This window comes from Sminthopsis crassicaudata, chromosome 5 (assembly GCF_048593235.1).
Source record: "Sminthopsis crassicaudata isolate SCR6 chromosome 5, ASM4859323v1, whole genome shotgun sequence".
NCBI classification, from domain to species: domain Eukaryota; kingdom Metazoa; phylum Chordata; class Mammalia; order Dasyuromorphia; family Dasyuridae; genus Sminthopsis; species Sminthopsis crassicaudata.
The window spans coordinates 70,335,446-70,355,924 of record NC_133621.1 but is presented as its reverse complement, the minus strand read 5'-3'; the positions used below and the strand labels follow the sequence as shown (position 1 = coordinate 70,355,924).

Sequence of the window (20,479 nt, the reverse complement as noted above, 5' to 3'; positions counted from 1 at the left end):
GAAAATGACACCTCCATTTCTTTCCCTTAAGGTAACATTTAGAGAGCATAAGCCCAGTGGCTGGTAGAGGGGAGATGCTTAATATATTCCGATTTCATCCCCTTCCACGGTGGGTACCCAAACACGCAAAGTTCGGCAACTGTGTCTGCCCGGTTCTGGGACAGTGAGGATGAGGAGTCCACGCTGCGGCTGTTTTTGGAGGTGAGAGAGGAGGGCTTTGGGGGGCGGGGTCTGGAGTTTGTATGTTTCAATGTGGGGGGGCACAGTGGAGGAGGTGGAAGGCTCCCCCCAAGTCAGATTGCTGACTTGGGGTCTCAGCAGGGCGTCTGTAACTTCCGGAACCCTAAGGTCCTGAATCATGGGCGAGTGGAGTAAGTGGGTGACCTGGGGCCTGGGGCATGGGAAGAGGGTAGCGGGAGACCCCCTCCCCCCCACTTCCTGGATCCCCTTTCTGGTCCAGACACGCGCCGTCCCGGCAGGCCAAGGATTCCTAGCTGCCTCTGGCTACTTCAGTCTGGTAAGAGCCGGTTAGCAGCTCGATTTCTCGTCACTTATTCATTCATTTATTTATTTATTTATTTAGAGCGGCCTTTGCGATCGCACTAAGTTGCACCCTCCTCGCTCGCCGTACCTCGGATTCTACCATTGCCTCGACAGCCGGGAGGGAGGTCGGAGTCGGGAGAGACGACGGGGGTGGGGGGGTAAGAGAGGAGGAGGAGGAGGAGGACGAGGACAGCGACCAGCCGACCCAGCCCGCGGCGGGTCCTCCCCTTCTCCCTTCCCCCTTCCCCTCCCCCTCTCCGTGCCGGGGGCGTCCTCGGACGGCGGAGACCCGCATCTCGTCCCTGTGGCCGCGCGGGAGGCCTGGTGAGTGGCGGGCGCGCGGGGGGCGCCCCGGCCCCGGCGGGCCCCTGCCCGCCTGCCCCTTTCCCTGGCGCTGGACATCCCCCCTGCCCCGGAGACCCTCTCCCCACCCCCTCGCTCGCGGGCCCGGGGCCGCCGGGGCAGCGCAGTCATGGCAGCGCCGTGAGGAGGGGGCCGAGCTGACAGCCCCGGCCCGTCCCGGCCTGGCCTTGCCCGCTCCCTGCCCCTCGCCCGGCCTCTCCAGACAGGTAACCCCGCCGAGGGCCGGATCCCACCGGCGCAGTAGAGCCGGCCTCCCCGGGCGGCGGCGGGGGTCGAGAGGGGGCCCTGGAAACGGTCCGGGCCCAGGCCCTAGGCCTCCCGGGGCCGGCGGCCTTGACCGCCCCTTCCTTGGCCCCATTTCCTCCGGAGGGAGGGAGGGGGAGGAAGAAGGAGAGGGTGTGGGGTATAAATATAACGCGCATCTGTGTGCATGCGTGCATGCGTGTAACATACACATGTGTGTAGGGAGGGTGTCCCGAGGTCATGTTCTTAAGGAACCCCGCGGCAGGAAACGTTTTCACTTTGTTCCCTAGAGCGCCCCAAGAAGATGGGGCGCTCCTCATCCTCTTCAGCATCCCGGGTCCGAGGAAATGCACGAGGACTTGGGGGCTGCATCCCCAGCACACTGCAGAGGTGCCCACAAGGTGTCTGTCTGTGCACCAGACATGCCATGCTCAGACCCATCTCGGGTGGGATCCACAAAGTGGGCTTAGCCGGGTTTGTCCGGAGGCTGCATTCAATCCCTGTTGCCCCTCCTTTCAGATTTAGAATCATGTCTGCCTCTGACATACCCAAAGCACAGAATCAAATTAAGTAAGCATTTTATTAAGGGCTTGCCATGTACCAGACACTGTGTTAAGTGGTGAAGATACCAAGGAAGGCAAAAACAATCCCTGCTAGGAGGAAATTCAATAATGGGGGAGACAACTTGCAAAATGTACAGACCAGATAGAAACTGTATAAATTGTGGGAAACCTCAGAGCAATGACTGCACTTACATGGAGGAGGGTTAGGAAAAGACTTTCCTGTACAGAGTGGAATTTTAATTGAGATTTGAACAGGCCAGAAGAAGATGAGGATAGATAGAATTCCAAGCATGATAGACAGCTGTTGAAAAGGCACCGAGCCTGGAGATGGGGTGTCTTGTTTGAGAAATAGCCAAGAGTCATTGATGTATTGTAGAGTAAATGGAAGGGAAAAATAAGGCACAACATTGAACATATGCTGGACATTGAAAAACATGTGTTACTTGATTTATAGGAATTTAGATTTTGTGTTCCTTAAGTAGAATCTGCTTTGTGAGAAGGGATGTAATGTCATTACTTAGGACACTACTTGTAGTGCTTTATAAATTGTTGAATCCCATTGAATTAGATGTCAAATCATAAGGCTACCCAGATATTGAAAGATTATGCTTTTGACTCCAAAAAAGGATAAAGTAACCACTAAAGGACAAATTATAGGCAGAATATTAGTGAAATTTATTCTGTCCCTATAGCCACAATTTTTTAAGGAATATATCTTTATAGGTAGTCAGTAGAAGCTTGGAAAGACCATTCTACACCAAGCATACAGTATTTTTAAAAATTTCTCTTTCGTATTTGTATTTTCACATGTATAACATAGTCATACATGTCTCTGACCCTTCTGATACTTTTAAAATTAACGAGGCATGTATATATCATTTGTTTCCAGTCACCAACACATCAGTGAGTGTGATTCTTGTATATATCTCCATTAACTTGACTACTTAAGAAGCTGTTATATTACTGATGTTTTTATCCAGTTGTTACAGTGTTCAACCTTTTTTGTTTTTCTCTACCTTCTGTATCATTTAACAAGTGAGTATACTTTAGACTGATTAGAAAGGTTAGGTGGTTAAAATAACTTTAAACTGTATATTCTTTTTGTTTCAAGGTTAAAATATTTTGATTAAAAAAAGTAAATGGATTTTGAAATATCTATACCAAGATTGATAAATAGCTCAAATGATTTTTTTTTTAAGAAATTGCCTATTTCTTTAACAGATTATTTGGAAGAATTGTTTATTTATTTTTCAGATAATGATTTAATTTGGCATTGTTGGCCTGGAGATCAGCTGTCTAAATCTTAATAGTAGGCATACTTCTAGCTATTGTTAATGATATGAAAGAAGCAGCAGACACCTGAAATATTTTAATGAAATTAGCACTGTTATTGACCAGCTGTTACTAGCATTTGAAATGGATGGTTGATAATCTCTTTAACCACAAATAATGATCCACATTTCTGTTTAGAATTCTCCATGTTAAAGAACAAAATTTGTACTTAGCTTAAATGTATAGGTTGACCTTCAGGGTTAGTTTAATGCTTGAGGCATTGTTGTCTTTCAGAGATTATTGATTCTTGTTTTTATTACTACTTTAAACTTTGTTTTGAATTAGACATGATCTGTTCTGGAAAGTTGGATATCACAGGTACTCAATTTATTAAGCTATAACACTCTGACTGACACAGAGACTGTAATTATCAACATCTGAACATTTTGGGGATGATTGTAAATTAAATTAAACCTTGGATTATATAACTTGAAGATGATATTTTCTTAAAGTTGCTCTGAAGTAGTTTTTGAAGATAATTTCTCACATGGGAAAACTAGTTCTGAATTTATGAAAATCATTATTTTGTATAATTCACATGGAGTTGTTAATAGTTGTTTTTGGTCCTGCCAATTTTCCATAAACTATAATGGATGATAGCTTCTTCAGATCAGTTAACTATCAGGGTTGTAATATATTTATGATTAATTCAACTACTGGGCTCTTCATTTTAATTAGCTGTTAATTTTTCTTGCTTATATTACCTGCCTACTCTGTATTTCTTGTATCCTTCCTTTTTATAGAAATATTGATTTCTGATGGAAAATGAGTACTTTCTGAGCTGTAATTTATTGCATCTTTGCCAGCAGTGGTTGGAGACCTACATTATTCAATAAGCTTAAAGTAGGTTTAAAGAAATGGATAATATTCCATTTGTCTTATTCTTTTTGCTATTCATTTCATATATTTTAATGCTAAAGATAAACAGATTCAGCATAGTACAATAAATAGTGAGATTGATTTAGAATCAGGATCTGGATTCAACTCCTACCTCAACTAACCCTGTCACCTTGGGCAAGTCATTTAAAGTCATTGTTTTGGCCTTAGTTTCTTAATCTGAAAAATGAAAGAGTCAGACTAGATAAAATATTGATCTTGAGACTACTTTTTAATTTTTTGTTCTTAAGACTGCTTTCTAAAATTTTTCTTAAGACTACTGTATAATTTTTTGTTCTTAAGACTACATTATAATTTTAAAATTATTAAGGACCCCTCCCAAGCACTTTTGTTTGTGTGAGTTATTCCTATTGATATTATCTTATTAGAAATTAAAGCATCTTAGTTTTATTATGAAAATAGTTCTAAAGAACCTCATGAATCCCCTGGAAGGGCCTTTGAAGATAAATCAGTTATTCTTAACCTTTTTTTGTGTCATGGATCCTTCAGGAGTCTGATGAAGCTATGTACCCCCCTTCACAATAATGTTTTTAACTGCGTAAAATAAAATACACAGAATTACAAAGAAAATCAATTATATTGAAAACAGAAATCAAAATATTGATAAACAGTGTTCAAGGACACGAGATTAATAATACTTAAATGGTTTATGAATCTCTTCTAACTTTAAATTTATAATCTTTTCTTACTGATATTATTCAATTGTTACATTACTGGTTCATCTTTCTTTCATCATATACCAAAACAATACAAAAAAGTTCTCATTCATTGTATTTTTTTATTCTACTTATATTGAATTTTTATTTTACTTCTTTGTTAGATCTTTTTAATTCACTGAAGTAGAAGTAAAAATTTACATTTCTATTAGCAATCTTGTTTTGGAGAAAGTTATAGGGATGTTGAATTGGGTAGCTGAATTGGGGGAAATCATCTTGTAAACAGATGTGTTAGCTAAACATTAGTATTTAAAAAAAGAAACAAAACAAAATAAAATAATTCCCTCAAATTTCTTTGTTTCATTTTGCTAGAATATGCCTCTGAACTTTGGAGCAAAGAAAACTTGGGTTCAAAGCCTATTTCTGCCACATATTGATCATTTGACCCTGGACAAGTCACTTAAATTCTCAAAACTCTAAGTTGTTCTGTCAGACAATACAGCAGATTGTAGAGAAAGTGCTCATCTGCTTTGGTAGAAGTTTCATCATTCATGTCATCCCTATTTCATTATAATTCTAAGACTAGTCCCTATCCCTAAGAATGACCATAAGAATTGAGAGAAATTTGGGAAAATTTGTATGAATTAATTCAGAATAAAATAGGCAGAAACAAACCTGCAATTAAATGACTACCACAGTAATATAAAATAAGTCTTAAGAACTTCAAAACTGATCAATTCAAAGATAAATCATGATTTTGAAAAGGGCATTTTGTCAATTTCTCAGAAGAATGGAAGGATGACTAGAAGTGTAGAATAAGATTAGGAAAATATGCTTATGCTAATGACATGGTCCATTTTCCTATTTTTTGTTAATATTACCATTTAAAAACATTTCTAGAAAAAAGACTTTGCAAAGAAATTTTAATACCTTTTATAGGAAATTTGTTATATCACTTTATTAGAATGTAAACCCCTCAAGATCAGGGAGTGTCTTTGCTTTTGTTTTTATATCTACAAAAATCAGCACATAATAAGTGTTTGATAAATGTTTTTTTTTTTTTTCCCATTTATTCATTCCTTGGACCTAAACTATAAGTAAGCATTCAAGAAGGCATCTTTTACCTGAACTATTAATAGGATGTTTTATGTTGTACTTATTCATTGTTATCTTGGGTGTTCATACTAAAAAAGCCTTACTGGATTTGTATAAATTTGATTGTCTGAGGACAAATATTACCCTATCCATCTATATCTTCTATATATCTTTTACCTATATTTTCACATATATTTTTCTATTGAATATTATCTACTCAATGTGTTAAAAGCCTTCCTTTACATATTTTAGCATTTTTTCACCATTAGTGTAGAAACAAGAGTTTTCCATAAACAGGCCACATCTATCTAGTCACACTCTTGACTGAAAAATTTAGCAAATACTTGATACAGCTATCTTTATTTATAAAAGAAAGCATGGTAAGAGTGGTTTTAAGCCTTACTTAAAATAAAAGGATACCCTATCTAGGTGAATTCATTTAACTGGTAAGAACTATTTTGATTGTGGGCCCACAAAGGTGCCAAAAGCTTATAGAGTTTAGCTGAGTGATTTGTTGTTGCCCTCCAAGATTTTTATAAAAACCCTTGGGCTAGTTGGAATCAGAAAGTTGATTGCCTGACTTTGTGGTATGGTTTGTTCTAGCTAATCTTCTAGGAAGGAATCTTTTGGGGGGAGAAAGAGAAAGTGTCTTAATCCCTTTCACTCTCCCACATATCTTTTGTTTGGAAGAAGACCTTATATTATTTAAAGACTCTGAAGGCTTTTAGACTTTCCATTAGTATCCTAGTAAGGTCCCTGGAATAGCTAGTGCTATCAGGAGTCGGAGAGAATGGACATAGATTCAAGGATCTAGCATCCAGCAGAAAAACCATCCTTTACCTAAAAAGATTATCCTGAGGACTCCAGCAAAAGAATTCCAGAAGTTGTGTTACCTCTTTGTCATATGCGTTCTCTAAACTTGAGCCCAGTTTTTCTTGGACTCTAGTCTCGACTTGGATAGAACACCTAGCCTGAAGTTAAGAAGACTCAAATCACTTGAGTTCAAACTGATCTCAGACTAACTATGTGACCTTGGAAAAGTTACTTAACCCCATTTGCTTCAGTTTCCTCATCTGTAAAATGAGGTGAACAAGGAAATGTCAACCATTTCAGTATCTTTGCCAAGAATACCTCAGATGAGATTATGGAAGAGTTGGACCAGACTCAAGTGACTCAACAACAACAAAAGCTAGTTAAATCTGACTAATTGATTTAAACTAATAATTATTGTAGGAAACCTTATGAGCTACAAATTTAGAAAGACAAGCCCTAACTTCCCAGGGCTAACTCTAGAGCCTTGAGGGGATGTGGTAGCCATATTCTTGGGATCCAATTCCTCCTTAAGAGTTGAGATTGCAGTTCTAGAGCTCTTCACTGAATCTAGCTTCTCCTAAACTCCTATCATTGGGCTCCTAGTGGTTCCCTCTTTTTGAACTTTTGAAGCTTACAAAGTCCATCATGAATTCAGTTCTCCTTCACTTATGACCAGAAAGAATAGACACCAATTACTAAAACAACAGTAGGGATATAGTTTATGACTTCCATAATTGAACATAGCTCAGCAGAAAACTAATCACAGTTGAATTAATGGGGTCTTTCTATGGATGCTCAATTCTAGCTCAAAAGTCAATTGAAAAACCTTTTATCATGTGTCAAGTTGATCCCAAACAGTCATGGAATACTTGCCCTTGCTCTGAATTCCACATGAGGGATTGTATTCCATTTAGCACCTTGTGCATGCTCATAAAAGGTGGGTTTTTGCTGACCATTTTCCTGTTACATGTAGGTTAGACTGGAGGTAAATGGTTCTTGTAATGAGGATATAGTAAGAACTTGGCCTAGATTAGGGGCTGGTCCTTTATTTTCTACCAGTTGTTTTGCTTGGTTTCTACTTCTGGAAAATTATACTTTCTCCCAAGATAAGCTTATTATTATTAATCTCATCGTCATAGAAATTGCTTCAGTTTTGAGTTCATCACTTTGGAGACACTCTGTTGTCTTCTCTCTGATTGGAGGATTGAACAGAATACTCAGAGCTTCCCTTTATTGAGGCCTCAGAATTAGCTTTTCATTTCCCACCTGCTATTCTGCTTGGTTCTGAATCCACAAATTTTGTACTCCAGGGCTGCTTATCTAGTTGCTCTTTGTATATTGTTTTCCCCTATTAGAGTATAAACTCCTTGAGGGAAAGGACTGCCTTTTGGGGGGGGGGGGGAGATCCCTAGGTTTAGTTCTTATGCCTGTTGCATTTGTGTTGCATATACCTTTGTTTTTGTTACTTGATAGTGAATGAAAAGGCATTTAACCAAGTGCTTGAGATACTGGGGAGACTACACTTAGGGAGTAGTGGCACAAAAGGTTTTCATCTAGGAAGTCAAAAGAGTGTTCTGTGATGGCTCAATAGAGCAATTCCCTTTCCAGATGCAGTAGTTGTGTTATTTGATTATAGTTTGCTTTTAAAGAAGTGAAAAAGTGAGTTAGCTGTACTCAGAAACCCTTTAAACCTCTTCTAAATCTATGGTCTTATAAAAGAGCATGATCTAGTTTGGGGACCAATACAGATAATAGGAGGTGTCATCAATCTGGTTAGTTGATGGGACTTTCAAAGTTCTAGTAGAGGGACTCTCAAACTTCTTTTTAGTGGTTAAAAAAAAATTTGACAACTGTTTCAGTATAATTGTTTTTCTTTTTTAAGACATTATTCTGAGTAGGGGTCCCATAGGTTTCACCAGATGGCCAAAGTGGTCTGTGACTCAAAAAAGATTAAGAATCCCTGCTCCTAGGTCATCAGTCTCTGAGGTTCTGGTGGAAGAAGCAAGCAGCTCTAGTGGCAAGTAAGAAAATATAGAGAGATGAGTAGTTCTGGTAATATTGAAGATAGCAAAACATAACATCTATCCATTGCGAAATGTAAAGTTCTATTTAATGTAACAACATACTTATATAATGATTTAAGTTTTCCAAAGTCCAATAAATACATTAGCTCAATAAATAAATGAAAAGCAGTTGAGAGGTAATTATCAGCTTCTAAACCTTCCTTATACATACTTTCTCATCAGTATTAGTGGATAAATAAAAAGAAAGTGGATTTAAAAAAAAAAAAAAAAGAAAACATTTATTAAGTAGGTACCAAACAATGTACTATCACTGGGGATACAAATACAACTAGGTTTTGATTCGTACTAAGAATGAACTTCTTGAAGTAGTTGTATATAGTTGAAATTGCACTGTATATTTCCATTGGGCTGCATTTTACATGATTATGACTTCAAAGAATACAAATTAAAATGCATGTGACTACTTCCTGGGATTCATTATTTACACTAGCTTTAAAAGCAACAACAGTCTCTGTCTTCAAGGATCTTATATTTTCATGGCATAGACAATACATATAGGGGAATAGTGATGCCATTTCATTTGGATGGGTAGGTGAGGCCATATAGAAGTAGATTGGGTACATCCTTTCCAAGAGCCAATGAAAATTTATTTGATCTTAACTCCAGAACTGGAAAGGATATTGGTCAAGGCAGCTCTTGAAAAGATGGCTAAGGAGTTAGGAGTGAAGTGAAACCTGGCTGTGGACTGTTTGAAAAAGTGGTCCAGATGAAGCTATGCCAATCAGGACAGTGGAACCTAAGGACAGCAGTTCAAGAGATTAAAAAGGTTAAAACCTTTTATCCACATTTTACAGATAAGGAAGCTAAGTTTCAGAAAATTTTAAAAACTTAAGACTTACTCATAGTTCAGAGAGGTATTAAGTGTTTGAGGTAATATTTGAACTGAAGGCTTTCAGACTTTAAGTCCAGTACTTTATTTACTATGATATCATTATTAAATAGTTTTCTTACATTAAGTATTGAGCAGATCTTGGCACCGAGGGACTTATTAAATGCTGGTTTTAAATCAAGAAAAATAATATAATCTAAGCTCTAGGACCTAGATTTTTAAAAAGTGACAAAGCAATTCAAGTTTTCTGATTTTTCATTCCTATAAAGTACAGACCAGTAAATTTCAATGAACATTCAATTAACACATACTATGTTTAAGAGGCTGACTGAATCAGATACTATAAATATTAATAAGAAAAACAACTTTAATTTAGACCTTTTAAGGAATTTACAGCCAATTTGAGGAGAATATAAGATATAACATACAAAATAACTTTGACATTTAGAATGTGATCAAAGTAAATGGTCAAAGAATATGAATAATTTTCAAATGAAAAAATTAAAACTAGTTTTAGTCATATGAAAAAATGCTCTAACTTTTGTTTTTCCTTGAGGCAATTGGGGATAAGTAACTTGCCCAGGGTCACATAAGTAGGAAGTGTTAAGTGTCTGAGGCCATATTTGAACTCAGGTCCTGACTTTAGGACTGGTGCTCTATTCACTTTGCTACCCAGCTGTCCCTCTAAATTACTATTGATCAGAGAATGATGATTGTTGGAGGGTATGTGGGAAAACTGGGACACTTATATATTGTTGGTGGAGTTGTGAGCTGATTCAACCATTCTGGAGAGCAATTTGGAACTATACCCTAAGGGCTTCTAAATTGTGCATAATTCTTTGACCCATCAGTGCCATTCCTGGGTATGTATCTTAAGGAAATCTTAAAGTAGGGAAAAGGACCCATATGTGCAGAAATGTTTGTGGCAGCCCTTTTTGTAATGACAAGGAAAAACTGAATGGATGCTCTTCAGTTGGAGAATGGCTGAATATATGAATGGTATATGAAGGTTATGGAATATTATTATTTTATAAGAAATAGTCAGCAGGATGATTTCAGGGAGGCCTGGAGAGACTGATCACTGGAACCCCTTTGGCACATTAAGTTGTCCCACACCTGTTTCTGGAAACCTCCACTTGTCTTAATGCATTAAATTCAGAGGTTCCACTTTTAGACAGCTCTAATTGAAAAGTTTTTCTTTGAGTTTTTCTAAAACTTCTGCCACTTGTTCCTGGTTGTTTATGGACCAAGCAAAAGTCCTACTTTTCATATTTTCTTCAAGCACCTTGTTGCATATCTTCCTTATCCTTATTATATTTGATACAGTATGGATTTCTCTTCTGAATATGTCTTATATCTACTAATAAATTGTAACTTTGAAGACAGTGATGTTGTTTTTCATCTTCAGCAAATAGCAGAATGCCTTAAACTACTTTTCAGAAATGGAAGACAGTTTGTGTTCCCTTCAAATCTTTTCTATGCTTTTAAACATCCCCAGTTTCCTTCAACTGAAACTTTCTCCCCTCACCAAACACAATTAACTAATGTTAATTCCATTTTGACATGTTCCAGTTTCTCTGTGTCCTTAAAATGTTTGTTGAATGGAATATACTTCAAATCTGGAATGACTAAGAGTACAGGAATTATTTGTTCACCCAAACTCTCAGTCATGCCTAAGATTGTGTTAGCTTTTTTCACTCCTGCATCATTCTACTGATGTGTTAAACTTGTCATCCATCAAAAGCTATAGATTTTTTAAAAATAATCTCTTTCTTGTTTTTAAACTCAAATAGGAGGATCTGTATTTATTTCTTTATTATGGTAATTCAGACCAGAAATGTCAGTTTGAGTGGTATCAGTTTGAGTGGGAGATGACAATATATTTGAAAGAGGAAAGGACAGAGAACATTAAACAGACAAGACTTGGAGAGTGATTAGATGTAGAAAGTGAAGGAAAAGTAAAAAGCCAGGGATGGTTTGGATGGTAGTGCTATCAAAAAAAAATGGGAAGTTGGGAGAAGATAATGTGATCAGTTTTGGACATGTTGAGTTTAAGATGATGTTGAACAATTGGATGTAGGTGTCCAAGAGTCATTTGAAAATGTGTGACTATCGTTCAGGAGTTTTAAAGATGATGAGATGGTGTATTATATGCATATCTGTACTCATGCATATATGCACATGTCTATGTGTGTGACTTGAGAGTCATCTGCATGGAAGGTGATAATTGCCATAAAGCCATAAGAGTTGATGAGGCCATTAAGTTAAAGATGGTAGCAAAGAAAAAGACAGACTATTGAAACCCACACTTAAACTTGGAAAAGGAGGATGAATAATCAAGGAGATTTAGAACAGGCATAGATTGAAGAAAAAGAAAAATAATATAGAAACCAAGTGAAAAGAAAATAGGAGAATGTAATCAATAGGGTCAGTATATAAAAGTCAAAGAAAATAAGGACTGAAAAAAGGCTGTTGGTTTTGTTAAGAGGTCACTGGTGATTTTGGGTGAGAGAAAGTTCAGTAGAGTGGTGGGAATATAAGACCATTATTGGGGGTGTTAATCAGCTAGCTGGATCAGCTAGGTGGGTGGTACAGCAGATAGAACTCCAGGCCTGGAGTCAGGAAGACCTGAGTACAGATGCAGCCTTTTAGTCCCTATGTAAGAATGAGCATGTCACAATCCTGTTTGCCTCAGTTTCTTCATCTATAAAATGAAGTGAACAAGGAAATGGCAAACTACTTCAGTATGCGCCAAGAAAATCCATAACAGGTAGTTGGACTCAACTGTAACTATTTAATTCTTAACTTTTAACAAGATCATGTAGCTAGATTGAGGAATTATAGCTATATATGTCTCTGTTCTCCATCAGTGCCCATGTATTATTGTGAGGAGATCTTGAGAAAGACCCCTGGAATGCTATATAGACCTCTTGGAGAGAATTTTATAAAGAGTTTTATTTATGTGTTTTATTTTTGCATCACACATATTTACAGATTACTCTTGTTTAATGAGAGATTTTTTTGCAACAAAGTAAAACAGTAAAGTAAAACTAGTAATAAAGTGACCTCATCTGAAAGTTCCTGTAACATTTCAATTCTATATACCTCTCCACCCTTTTAAAAAAATTGATAGAAATCTATTTTCTTTTCTGCCTCATTGGGAAAAAAATTTTTTTCTTCTAAAATATGCACAGTTAAAACAAATTTCTTCAATGACTGTATTTAAAAACATACACACACATATATAAGTATAAATGTATATATAATTTTGTTATGTTTCTATAATGGATAACATGTTTCATTATCTGGAATTGTAAATGGTCATTGTGTTAATCAGTTCCTGTAGCTCTTAAAATTTTTTTTTAAAGTGTTGTTATTATGATATAAATTATTCTGGATTTGCTTGTTTCAGTCTTTGAAATTTTATAAGTTTCCAGAATTATTTATTTTACAATAACAAGGTCTCTAACAAGTCTTAATAAAATTTTAAGCTTTAATATCTTAAAGTAGTATTAAGAACATCTTGTATTGTTATATAAATGGTTCTTCTGGTTCTATGTAATTTACTCTGTATCACTTTATATATGTTTTTGCATGTATTTTTGAAATCCAGAGTATGTCATATATATATATATATATATATATATATATATATATATATATATATATATATATATATATATATATATGCCAGAACTTGTTCAGTCTTAAATATTGTCCATTCTTTTAATATCCACTTTTTTGCCATTACAAAAGGAGCTACTATGAATATTTTTGTATATAAAGGCATAGCTGGGTAAAAAGACAGGTATTGTTTAGTAACGTTTTTGTCTTGTAAATTTGTCTTTAATTCCAATTTGTTTTCCAGACTGATTTTTTTCTGTTCACTGGTCCATACTAGTGCATTTTTGTGTCTACTTTCCCATAACCCTGAAAATATTTATTACTCTTCTTTTTTGTCATCTTTGCCATTTTTATGTATATAAAGTAGAGTCTCACAATTGCTTTAATTTTCACTTTCGTGTTTAGGAGCATTGTTTAATATTCCATGCGTAGTTTGGGTTTCTTCCTTTGAAAAGTACCTATTTATTTCTTTAGACTATTTATCAATTGATGAATGGATCTTTTTCTAATAAATTTGAGTTTATATTTTCCTTACATTCATATATCATTTCCTTATATTTTGCAAGTGAGACTTTTATTTTAAGATAAACTTGCTGCATAAATTTTTTTGTATTTAAGTTTTTTTATCTTAGCTTTATTTGATTTGTTTATATAAAACCTTTTAAATTTTATGTAATCAATTTACCCATTTTGTCTTATGTGATTTTCTCTGTTCCTCTGTTCCTGAACTTTTCTCTTATCCTTAGACTTGATAGATTAATTTTTCCTTGTTTTTCTAATTTGTTTATGATATGACCTTTTCTGTGTATGTCATATGCATTTTTGGAGCTTATCTTTGTACAAAGTGTGAGACATTGATCTAAATCTAATTTTTTATCTATATTACTTTCCAATTTCCTTTTGTCAAAAATAATAAATCCTCTATTTTAATAACTGTTGTTGCTACTCTTTGTTGTATAATCTGTTCCCACTAGTACCAAATGGTTTCAACAATGACTGCTTTATGATTTGAGATCTGGCACTGGTAGGCCTTTTTTATTCCCATTTCTTTTCTTTAATTCTCTTGAGATTCTTGACTTCTTAAAAAATATGAATTTATTATTTTTATCTAGGTCTAGAAAGTGATCTTTTTGTAGTTTGGTTAGTGTGGCATTGAAAAGGTAAATTAATTTAGGTAATATTGTCACCTTTATTATTTGGCTCTTTATGCCCATGAGCAATTATATTTTTCCAGTTATTAGATCTACCTTTATTAATGTAAACAATGATTTGTATTTGTTTTTATATAACTTCTCATGTTTTTTGGAAGGTAGAATCTCAAGTATTTTATATATTCTATAGTAATTTTTAGTGGAATTTCATTTCCTATCTCTTCTTGGTAGGTGTTTTTGGTATTATATAAAAATGTTGATGATTTTTCTGGATTTATTTTCTATCTATCAAATCTGATAAAGTTATTGTTTCAATTTTTCATTGACTCTTTAAGGTAATAGTGCTAGAAATGCTTGCCATATAATACAAGAAAAATAAATTGAGGATATAAAATTTTTTACAGATAATATGATGTATATACTTGTGAAAGTTTTATAGGAGAATATGGACAATATATAAACAATTTAGGAAAGCATAAGTGGGCTACAGTCTGAACTATTGAATATTTAAATGGAGTGACTGCATGCATGAGATGCATAGATGCATCAAAGTATTGAGAAATTATGATGTTGAGACAAAAAGGACAAAGATACCTTTCTCCTTTTTATTTAATTTTTTTTTTTGAGAAACAAAAAAATCTATTTTCTTCCCCTGCTACCTTACCCCCTTTTGAAAAAGAAACAACTAAAATCAATAACAAACTGGAAATAAAACCCTTATTTTGCAAAGCCAAGAAAAATAAAGTTTTGCTTCCCTAATTGATCAAGTCCAAAAGTCTGTATCTCTCTGTCAAGAATTGATCCTTTGGACTCTAGTTGGTTATTGTATTGACCAAAGTTCTCAGCTTGTTCAAAGTTGTCTTTACAGCGTTGTTACAGTTTGTTTTCCTGGCTCTGCTCACTTCATTCTGTTCATGCAATTCTTCCCAGATTTCTCTAAAAACCCTGTGGTTTTTTTTTTTTTTTTTTTTTTTTTATCATTTCTTATGTCATAGCATTCCACTATTTTCCAAAACTATAATTTGTTCACCCATCCCCTGATATCGGGAAGTGGCTGTTACCAGTACTTTGCCATTACAAGCTGTTAAAAAAATTTCTGTACATGTTGCATTCTTTCCTTTTTTCCAGTGATGATCTGTTTTTCTTTAAAATTTAATATTGGAATAGAGATACAGAATCTAGACCTATAATGAACCTTAAAGAAACTCTCATAGGTTCATTATAGGTCTAGATTCTGTATCTCTTTATCAGCAAATGAGAGGATTGGACTAGTCTTTAGTCCAATCCTCTCGCTGATAAAGGAATATTTTGAAGGAAATAGAGGGTCAAGGGAAGTTTTTTCAATCTATAAGAGGATAAGCAAAAGGTATGGAATTAGCAGAAAGGGAAGATATTGAAGATAGAGGGGCTGGGATGATTAGTGGAACAAAATCCTAAAAGAAATAGAAGAAGCACCCATGTTAATGATTACCCTTGACAAGAGTAATCGCTTCTTCCTTAGACTTGGAAAGAAAGAAAAGAGGAGTAAAGAAAGAAATTGTCTTGCATGAATGAGTGAAAATAAGGGAGTTCAGCTCTGTGGACACAGGATTGATGTAATTCTAACAAAACTGTTGATCTTTCTTAGTAATGCCAAGTTTCCTTTCAAAAGTGAATTTGAATTCTATAAATCATCAAATATCTATGAATAAATGATGCATTTATATTAAAAAGATTTCTTGAATGGCAAGTCTTTTTGTTTTATTATTTCGATTTCACATTATATTCAAATGGATGTGTAATCTTTTTGATTTTGGAGTTCCATTCTATGATACAGATCACAGCCCATCCTTGTCCCACCTTGTATGATGACTCTTATGTGCTTTCAAAAGTAAGCCATAGAGATTCACTACAACATTCTAAAGGCCTTCTTCACTTTATACTGCTAGGATTTTATATTGCTAGGATACTTTTGGAGTATGTTTAATGACTGCCTATCATTCCTTATTCTTGTCAAATGACCAACATACCTTCTTTTCCTAGCATATGTTTTCTTTCTTGTACATATTTTATATCTGTTCTTCAGAGTTCCTTGTTGGTTATATGTTGCATCTTATTCATGCCCACCATGTACCTCTCCTTTATCCTTTGTGTAATAGCAATTTTTGATCCTTTCAAGGTAGTTGTAAACTATGTCTCACTGCCATATAGAATGCCAATAGAATCTTGGGTTTGAAAAGATAGACCTTTGCTTTCCTAAAGAAATAGGGGTCTGTAAAGGAGCCTTACAATTTTCTGAAGGCAACTAAGCCAGCTTTCCTTCAGTTCTGAGGTCAACTTACTGTCCGCCAATACTCTATATCAGATATGAAAATTAATGCTTTCATAGGAATCACAGGATTTTTAGGTTCCTTAAATTAAAATTAATAATAACTAAATTTTTTTACTCTTAAAGTAATTTAGAAATCAACCAAAATCTAGTTATGTATTAGTTTTTGCTCTTAAAATTGAGGAGTTACCTTTATAAATTTATAAAATAAATCTGCAAAAATCACCATTTGGATTTCTTAGCATCATAACTGCTTTAACTGTTTGTCTTACAAATTAATTTTCTGTAAATAAAACATCAAAATACAAAGTATTGCCATCCAAATTTAAAACCAATTTTTTGAATAGTATAACATTTTACCTTTTACTTTAAAATTTCCTTAATTAACCTTAAGATGATCATATAGGGTTTTAATATTTTGATATTGTACTTCTGAAAATCTTTGTCATGATGAAAGAGTTTTTGAGCTTCAGGAGAATAGGGAAAAAAAAAAAAAGAGGTCTGGGCTGTTCTCCTTTTTGTGGATGATGTGCTGATAACATAAAAAAAAAAAAATCAGAACATTTGCCAAACCACCTGGAAGAGATCTCAGCTTGTTCTTGGAATGCATTCCCTCATCTTCATAGAGATGATAATTGATGCTATGGTTGAACTTTCTAAGGAAGAAAATATAGAGAGGGAAGAGAAGAGAACCAAGATTGGAACCTTAGGGTTATCCTTTCCTAAGAAAGGTAGAAAATGAATCAGGAGATTGATCAACAGTGTCAAAAGTTAACATTTTCAAACTTATTTTATTTTTAGAATCTTATGTTTTAGAAAAGCTTCCCTTTATTGAAGAATTAGTTATTACCAAAAAAAAATTTGTGACAATTATTTGACGATTTAAAAATTTCTAATTTTTTTTGAAGTGACAAAAATATTAAGTGGCAGTTAAGTAAAGTTGTCTTAGATAAAAATATATAGCTCTATTTTTTAGATCAAATCGAATCTTTTTTAATAGAATATAGTCAAGCTTAAGGTATGAGCATCTGTATTAATATGTGTATTTGTCTTCCCAATTGGAATGTAAATTCCCTTTGATTTGGAATTAGTTCTTCCTATTTGTATCTCTATTTCATAGCACAATTCCCGACATTTAGGAGGTACTTATTCATGTGCTTTTTAGTTGATTGATTTATATTCTGCTGGCATGAGAGGTAAGAGCCATTTGTTAGGTAAAATATCAGAAATTACTTTGGTGAATGTAGAGATCGTATAGACCATACGAATTTGAAAAGGTTTAGAGAAACTTGAGTCTTCTTTCAAGTGATCATTCCAGTTTTAAAACTCTTACTGAGCATATACCTCTTAGCTCCTTTTGCCTGAAAATCACAATTTATTTACTTTTATTTATAAGCAGATTGTCTTGGATGGGTTTTTAGTTTTGGTTAAAAGTGTAGGAATTTCAGTCAAATGAATATTTTAATAATGTGGAACATTTGATAATTATTCATGTAGATTGAAAAGAATGCTTTATCAGTCATTAAAAAAGTTTTGGGTTTTTTTTGTTTGTTTGTTTGTTTTATGTTGCTTTTCTGTGACTAGAATGAAACTTGCTTAAGAGAAGTGTAGTATTCATTGGAATAGTACTTTTACATCTGCCATCTCTCCCTCTGCCCCCCACATACTTTTTTTTTTTCTGGGTAGTATGCACAAGTATGAGAATCCTGCTAGTTAAAGAGATTATCATTTTGTTGTTTTCAATCATCGTAGCCGTATTTGACTCTGTGAATTCTTGTCAGAGATCATTTTTCAGATGAAGAAATGGAGGCAAACAGGGTTAAGTGACTTACTCAGGGTCATACAGCTAATATGAGTCTGAGGCCAAATTTGAACTCAGACTGAGTCCTCCTGATTCTAGGTTCTATTTACTGAGCCTGTAGTTGCCCAAGAGCCTCTTTAGGAGTGAGGAATACCTGGATTTAAGTCTTGCCCCAACACCTGTTGACCCTAGGAAAACTCATTACCCCTAAAGATTTATTAATTGAAGAAGTTTTTTCACTAGAAATTCCTTTTGTCAATGATTATCATTATTTCATTTCCCTGATGGTTAACAAACAAATTAAAAAAAAATTTAAACTTTAGCCAACTTAATTATTGTTTTTTTAATCTGATACATATTTCTTTTAATGTTATTTAAATGAAAAACTTTGGTAAGACTTAGAGTTAGTATTTTCTCCCCTAAGCATTTGCAATAAAACAAGCATTTCTCTAACATAGTACAATACAATAAAATATACTTGTACAACTTGCTTTTCTTTTCAAATATACAATAAAATTATCATATTTTTTCCCTCTTTTTTTTTCCTTCTCTCCCTTGTAATTTCTGAATGGTTTATAGTGGACGGTTGTAATGGAATGCTACTGTGCTATGGAAAGTGGTGGACTAGGTGATTTGGGGTAGGAAATGGAGAAACCTGGATGGAATGGTGAGGGATAAGATAAGCAGAGCAAAGCTAGCATTGTATATACAGTAGCAGCAATATTGTTTTGAGAATGACTTTAACGCAGTAAGTTATTTTGTCTATTATAAATACCCAAATTAACTTTTATAATTATAGACATATGAAGAAAGACGTTATCTGCATCCAGAGAAAGAACTGATAAATAGAAGTATGTATAGAATAATTATATATGTGTGTGTGTGTGTATATATGTATATATCTGAGTGTGTACGTATGTGTGTATGTATATGTTTGTATATATATTCTTATTAGTATTTACTTCTTGAAGAGGAAATAAGTTTGTTTTCCCCTTTGGTATAATTTATCCTCTATAAGCTATGTTTGTTTGGTGGAACTTCCCTGAAAAAGTTTAAAAATAACAATGAGACTATTTGAGAAATTAAAATATCTAAAATGTCATTTTCAAAATATATCTAAAGATGTTTTGAGACAAAATATTCTTTGTGGTAAATATTTGTACTGAAAGTATAAGATATATTAAGATTTGTGTTTAAGAAATATGAACATTGTTTTGGAAATTCCATGGACAGACAGTATTTTATAGAAGATGAACCATTTGAGTTTGAGGGTGAAATTTAATAGGATATTGCCAGATGTCCTGAAGGATAAAAATAATCAAATAGATAGATTTGCACAACTATAAAGCCATTCACCTCATTTAAAATACAACAAAACAGTGGAGTTGATCCTAATGTTATTTATTCTTTTAACAGATTTCAACACTAAACTCCCACAATGTCCCTGAAACCAAGAGTAGTGGATTTTGATGAAACATGGAACAAACTCTTAACGACAATCAAAGCTGTTGTCATGTTGGATTACGTTGAAAGAGCAACTTGGAATGATCGCTTTTCGTATCCTTTAATTAGAAGATTGACTTTATTCATTGAAAATAATTAAGCATGCACATATAGTTTAAGGTAGGGTCTAAGCTTTTTTTTTTTTTTTTTTTTTTTTTAAGGCCATAATCTTTCTTCACAAGTTTTATTTTCAATTTATAAAAGCCTTTTAGTATATTTACTTGGCATTTTAGACATTTGCTAAGTTTACCATCTGTATGAATGAATCAATGAATGAATGAGTAGTAATAATATTGAGTGCTTACTATGTGTCAGACTCTATGCTTGGGCCACAATGCCCTTAGCTCCTTTTTTCAATGAGCTAACATACTAATGGAAAAATGGTAGTTAGGGAGGAGTACTTTAGGCTGGAAAGTTAATGCCATATAATACATATATGCATATGCATGTATGTTATCCTTTTGATAAATGAGGCCATAGGATAACAGATTGATATTTCTCATTCCAGAACAAATCAATGGTAATCATAGTTCAATTGGTAGTAGGATGGTGAAGCATTTGGCAGTGATGTTTGAAGAATGCTTCATGGAAAAATCATCCTGTTTCATTACCATTGATAGAATTTGTTGAATTTCTTTCCATCCTCTTGGAATTTTCAAATAGATGTTAGTTTA

The 20,479-nt window shown here is 34.5% G+C and overlaps 1 protein-coding gene across 4 annotated transcripts in view; it reads left to right on the top strand.

Annotated features, from left to right (window-relative positions):
- The first annotated feature begins 442 nt into the window (after nt 1–442).
- Nucleotides 443–20,479, top strand: part of CUL2 (cullin 2) — a 97,597-nt gene continuing 77,560 nt past the window's right edge. Inside the window, exons 1-3 of one of the 4 annotated variants that reach the window (XM_074267096.1) lie at nt 732–867; nt 19,102–19,153; nt 19,719–19,859. In XM_074267096.1, the coding sequence (XP_074123197.1) occupies nt 19,741–19,859 (119 nt within the window). In that variant the 5' untranslated portion in view covers nt 732–867; nt 19,102–19,153; nt 19,719–19,740. Of the gene's footprint in view, nt 518–650; nt 868–19,101; nt 19,154–19,718; nt 19,860–20,479 lie in introns of those variants that run through there. The other 3 variants (XM_074267095.1, XM_074267094.1, XM_074267097.1) reach the window with 3 other exon arrangements.